Source organism: Entamoeba nuttalli (genome assembly GCF_000257125.1).
Source record: "Entamoeba nuttalli P19 unplaced genomic scaffold asmbl_3966, whole genome shotgun sequence".
Classification (NCBI taxonomy): domain Eukaryota; phylum Evosea; order Mastigamoebida; family Endamoebidae; genus Entamoeba; species Entamoeba nuttalli.
Genome location: NW_008576460.1, coordinates 1 through 5,912, shown reverse-complemented (window position 1 = coordinate 5,912; position 5,912 = coordinate 1). Strand labels below are relative to the sequence as shown.

Here is a 5,912-nt window from a genome sequence, read left to right as displayed (position 1 = left end):
TTCATTACTGTTTTATTAATAATTCCACGTATGATACACAATTTTTTATATTATTTTCATATTTATCAAAAAGAGTTGAGAAGTTTTAATGAATAGAGTCTAAACTGACTCAAAAGATAATAACAAAACTGATATTTGGTTATATTGGTTTTTAATAATTTAGTACGTATGTCTTTTAAACAGTTTTAGATATTCAATCAACTTAAATTCTTTATTCTCATATATTAAAAAGAAAGAATTCTCAGGATGAAATAAGTGACTTAAAGAATTAACTAAAAAAATTAAGAGTCATTACATTTGGTTAACACTTTAAATATTCAAAGGTTATTATCATATTATTCTAATTGATATTAAAGAATATAGAACTTACAAGCAGTAATAACTAAATAAAAGTTTAATGTTCTTCTTCTGAATTAACTCAAAATATTCAGTTTTTCATATATTTTAAATTATTCCAAATTCCATAGATATTAATTTGATATTTTATTAATAATTTTACACAAAAATCTTTGGAGATAATAAAAATGAATAATTTAAGTTATAATGAAGAGAAAAATAATCATAATAATATCAAGCTCTTTGGATAAACAATCACTTCTTTTTCTTAAATTTTGATAATTTTTTTTATTTAGAAGAGAAATATTCAAACTCACATAACTCATTTATTTTACAGTAATCAACAAACTAATTAGAATTAATATGAATAAAATTGAGATACAATTAATGTATTACCTGTTTAATTCCTTAATAAAACTGTTATATAAAACAGAAGAAGTGACTTAATGAGGACAAAACAATTTTTTAAATGCAGGAAAAATGAAAAGGAAAAATGAAAGTAACTTGATTTGAAATAAAGTGTAAAATGACTGAGAAGTGTAATGCCCCATTAATTAATGTAGTTAATAATTCAACTCAAAGAAAACTACCACATTGTCAATATGTTGGAGTTTATAAAAGAAGAAAGTTTGAAGAGAAAAAGATAAGTATTATAACAAATAAATTAAAACGAAGAGTTTTAGTCATTGGAACAAAAGAAATTGATTTAGAGACAAGTGTATTAACATTAGACTTGAATGAAGAACATATTGAAGAAGAAGATGCTTTATTATGTTTTCGTATTATATCAAATAAAATTTATATTTTAAAATTTGATAATTGTGAAGACTATGTATATTGGATGGAACAAATAACTGAACTAGCTACAGTATGGGGAATGTATGGAATTCCTTTAAAACATGCTATAAAAAAGTCACAATGGAGAGTTCCCCTTCCTATATTCAGAGCAATGCAATACTTAGAAGAACATAAAGGAGATAAGTATGTTGGTATTTTTCGGATGAATGGTGGTACGGCAGAAATGAAGAAAATTAGAACACAAGTTGATGGAGAAAAAGATATTGATCCAATGGATTTTTGTGATTGTGTTTTAGCTGCAGCAGTGATTAAAGATTATTTAAGATTATTACCAAATCCACTTATTCCATATAATTTATATGAAGAATTTATTGAATTAAGAAATAATCATTGTGGTCATCAATTTGTGATTAATTTACCATTAGAAAATCAAAATACATTATGGTATATTTTCTCCTTTCTTCGTCGTGTTTTAGAACAACAAGATATTAACAAAATGAATATTGTTAGTATAGCAACATGTATTACTCTTAGTATTTCAAGAAAACCACCATCATCAAAAATAAGTGATTTGGAACATTTAGATTATGCACATGAATCAGTAGAATATTTATTAGAAAATTTTGATGAAATATTTCATGAAATTACAACATTAAATGAGATGGAAGGGATGGCTCCACCATCTTATCCAATAATTTTTGATGGATTACATAGTAAATCTTCTAAGATAACTAGTTCAAAGAAACAAGAAAAAAAGAATTTTAGAAAATCATTCAAATTACCATTTAGTAGAAATTCTCTTGGTATTAATTTAGATTTATGTCATAATACTGATGTTTTTAAATGTAAAACAGACCGACCAACATGTTATACTCAACAAGTATCACCACGTTCTAAATTAGGAGAAGTAGTATCAACACATATTTTATCTTTAAAAAAACCACCAATATCATTAGATTTTGTAAGTGAAAATTCAGAATTAGCAAGTGTAACTGGAGAAGAAACAAAACCATTGGATGAAAGAGAAACAAAATCTATTGGAGATCGTGTTTTAAAAAAGAAACCATTTAGTTCTTCTAATAGTCCTTCATCATCTTCTTCTACAATACAAACTATACAAACACAAGCATCAAGTGAAATAGGACAAGAAAGTTTAAATGAAAAAGATGACCAAGATGATGTTAGGTCATTAAAGAAAATTATTGCTCTGAAAGACAAACAAATTTTGGAACTTCAACTTCAAAATAAAATTCTTCAAGAAAAAATATATCAACTAACATCAGGCTCAACTACTATAAGTGGTGAACGTTCTAATTAATAAATTGTTTATTTTAAAACAGTTATATCTCTTTTAAACAAAAAAATATAAATTACATTCTTTCTAATGAATAAATACACTTTAAATTTATCAATAAAACAAAGTTAAAAAACCCTTGTGAATTTATAATTCATAAACAAAACTAATTTAATGAATAAAACTCAATTTGAAAAATATCATATTTATGACATTTGTTATTATTGTGAATTGAAAAGCATTCATTTATTATCATTAATTAATAAGAAATATCATACCACTATTACAAATTCATTATTTGCTTTTGATACAAATAATTGTTCATTTAATCAAAATGCAAAATTATTTGAAGGTGATTTTATGAATTTATTTTCTTGTTCTTTTAATTCTTGTGACTCTTTATCAATATCAATTGGTAATAACAGTTCACTCATTAACCAATTGAACACTTCAGAAGATGAAGATGAAATAGAATTACTTCCTGATACAAAAGAAATACCTCCAATAGATCCTGAATTTGATCAATTAATGCAAAAATCATTAAAACCAATTAAATCAAAAGTTCATTCATTAAAAGTATTTTTACCTACAAAATGTTTAACATCATTTAAATCATTCATTTCATTAGAAAAATTAACTATTTCATATGATTTATTATTCACAACATTTCCAACATTAAATCAAGGAAAAGTACCTCAATATCTTCAGAAATTCCCATTAACATATTTTTGTATTAGTGATGTACCACTTCCATTATGTAAAGAAATTAATCAAATCTTTTCATTAATAGACCATTACTGCAAAAAAGTTATTATTCCATCAAAAACATTATTTACTATTGAACTTCTTGAATTACTTCAAAAAACTCCAAATATCATTTTCTTTATTCATCAATTTATTCATCAAAGTCTTATTGAATATCTTCCATCAAATGTTATTATTCATCCATTAATTGTTGACCAAATGAGTCAGAAATATTCTGGTTATAAAGTTAATTTTACCTCTTTTTCTAAAAAATATTTCCCATTCTCTATTTCATGTCAACATGTTCATTCAATCTATTCAACAATGTATTTATATGCTAATGGTGAATTACCATCTTTTGTATCTTATAAAGATCTTCTTTCTTTAAACTTAAAAGAAGATAAAACAATTAATAAAATTAATTATGATTTAACACCTTTTAAAGCTTTAACTTCATTAACATTAACTGCTCAAGAACGTATTGACAGAAAAGTCCAATTACCATCACAATTAAAAGAACTTCATATTGATTGTTTTATTCATTTAATTTCTCATCTTAACCAATTACCAAATGGATTAACAGCATTAACATTAAGACAAATAGATTCTCCATCAATACACTTACCATTAATGATTAAAAACCTTCAACTTCGATGGTTTAATAAATGTACATCAATTGATAATTTACATGAATTAAATGAATTAACAGAATGTGATATTAAAGGAATGGCAGTTAAAGAACTTTGTTTTTCTTATTCTTTAATGAAATTATCTTTAATGTCATGTCACAAATTAGAATCAGTTAATGATTATGATTTTATTTTTGATCTTAGACCAATTGTACAAGACTGTCCAAAAATATTATTCAATTAAATTATTTATAATTGATTTCTTATTCTATAAAAAGAATAGACTTCAATCCCATTCCCATAGGCTCTTTCATAAATGCATCTACTCCAATGTTAGGACTATTTAAATAATGTGAATTAAATGACATATTCAATGAACAAATCTCTTCAAGTGTAATTGTATAGAAATATCCAATTTCAAGAATCGTTGATTTTAATTCATCATCATCTTCCATAAAATCAGCAATCATTAATGAATAATGATTATTTGAATCAGCTTCATATTTTCCTTGTATTCTATTTTTGTTTCTTAGTGCAAAAACAAAATGTTTTGAATCATCAACCCAAGTTCCAAATTGTTGTGGAACAAGATGATGATAACTTCCAAATACTTCTCCATTTTCTGTTTCTAATAAAATAATAATATCTGTTTTGTTCTTTAAAATAGATAAACAATTTTCTCTTGTAAATGTTTCTTTTTTATTATTAAAAAATACATGTAATTTTTGCTTTCCAGTCCATTGGAGTAATAATGATAATTCTTGTTCATTTAAATTACTTATTAATTCATTAGAATCTTCAATTTCCATTGGAACAACTGAAATACCTTCTTGCATTGCTTGATATGCAGCAATAAGTTCATTAGAACATTGTGTATATCCTTTTGGTTGTATGTCATTAGAAGGATTATTCTCTTTGTTTTCTTCTTTATTAATGGTTTCATTAATAGAACAAACATCTTTTATGGTAGTTTTATTTGTTCTTTCCTCAAGTAAAATACGTTGTAATTCTTCATTTGAATTTTTCAACTCTTTTATTGTTGTATTAAGAAGCTCTTTCTGTTGTCGTAATTGATTAATTTGTGCGTCCTTTTCTGAAGAATTAATAGATTGTTGTGCATTACTAACTGGAACAGTTTTTGAAGCACATTCATTAATTTTAGGTAATGAACAGAAATTAAGTGTTCCATAGTTTTCAATCTTGTTGATAGAAATGGTACAAGCCATCCTCTTGGTTCTTGTAAAACCAGTTCTGGAATGAGATCGAATGGTTATAATCATCTTTTTGATATGTTTAATAGTAAAAGAAACTACAATAATAGTAAAATTGAATATAAGAACTAGATAATGAAAAAACCTAGTAATGACTGATACACACCAATCATGGATTGATATGGCTACAGAAACTGATGTTGCTATCCAACAACCTGTAGTTGAGAAGGTTGAAGAAACACAAAAGCCACAAGAAATGACATATTATAAAGAAAGATATGGAGAATCTGATTATGTATTAATGTTTTGGAATCCAAGTCAACCTCTTGAACAATGGATGATTAAAGACTTATTAGAAGGAATTGATGTAAAAGCTAGAGGAATTAGAGTAGGTAAAACTGGAAAGTGTTATGCTGATTTTGAAAATGCTGAAACACTTGAACGAGTAAAAGAACTTGATGGAAATTCAGTAGGAGATATTGTCATCACTATTTCTGCTGTTCCACCAAGAGATGACTCACAAAAGAATTCATTCAATAAACCAAGAAGAGATGGAAGAGAGCCAAGAGAAGAAGGTAATGAACAAAGAAGAAGAGGTAGAGGAAATAGGGAAGGTGGATCATACAGAGAAAGAAAAGAAAACCAAGAAAGAAAGGAACGTGGTGATGGAGAAGAACAAGGACATAGAGGACGTGGTGGATATAGAAATAATTATAGAAATGGAGAAAAACGAGATTATAAACCAAGACATCATTATGGTAATGAACAACAAAAAGAATCTACAAAAGAAGAAGTAAAATCAACAGGAACAACTCCTCAAGGAACAACAGTTGAATCTAAACCAATTGAACATAAGACTGATGTTAAAGAAATTCCAGCTCATAATAACTCTGAAAAAAA

At 25.8% G+C, this 5,912-nt stretch overlaps 4 protein-coding genes across 4 annotated transcripts; 3 read left to right on the top strand and 1 right to left on the bottom strand.

Annotated features, from left to right (window-relative positions):
- Window positions 1-862: 862 nt before the first annotated feature.
- ENU1_087570 (RhoGAP domain containing protein) lies at window positions 863-2,452 on the top strand (the record flags this gene model as incomplete). Its single annotated transcript, XM_008858915.1, has 1 exon — window positions 863-2,452. One exon carries the CDS (start codon window positions 863-865, stop codon window positions 2,450-2,452), a length of 1,590 nt encoding a protein of 529 aa, XP_008857137.1.
- Window positions 2,453-2,602: 150 nt separating this feature from the next.
- On the top strand, window positions 2,603-4,045 carry ENU1_087560 (hypothetical protein; the record flags this gene model as incomplete). The annotated part of the gene is made up of 1 exon (XM_008858914.1): window positions 2,603-4,045. The coding sequence occupies one exon, from the start codon at window positions 2,603-2,605 to the stop codon at window positions 4,043-4,045; it is 1,443 nt and encodes a 480-aa protein (XP_008857136.1).
- A 19-nt stretch (window positions 4,046-4,064) lies between these two features.
- Window positions 4,065-5,027, bottom strand: ENU1_087550 (hypothetical protein; the record flags this gene model as incomplete). The annotated part of the gene is made up of 1 exon (XM_008858913.1): window positions 4,065-5,027. One exon carries the CDS (start codon window positions 5,025-5,027, stop codon window positions 4,065-4,067), a length of 963 nt encoding a protein of 320 aa, XP_008857135.1.
- Window positions 5,028-5,163: 136 nt separating this feature from the next.
- ENU1_087540 (hypothetical protein) lies at window positions 5,164-5,874 on the top strand (the record flags this gene model as incomplete). The annotated part of the gene is made up of 1 exon (XM_008858912.1): window positions 5,164-5,874. A coding segment is annotated over one exon (711 nt), but the record flags the coding sequence as incomplete, so codon positions are not given.
- Between the last annotated feature and the right edge of the window lie 38 nt (window positions 5,875-5,912).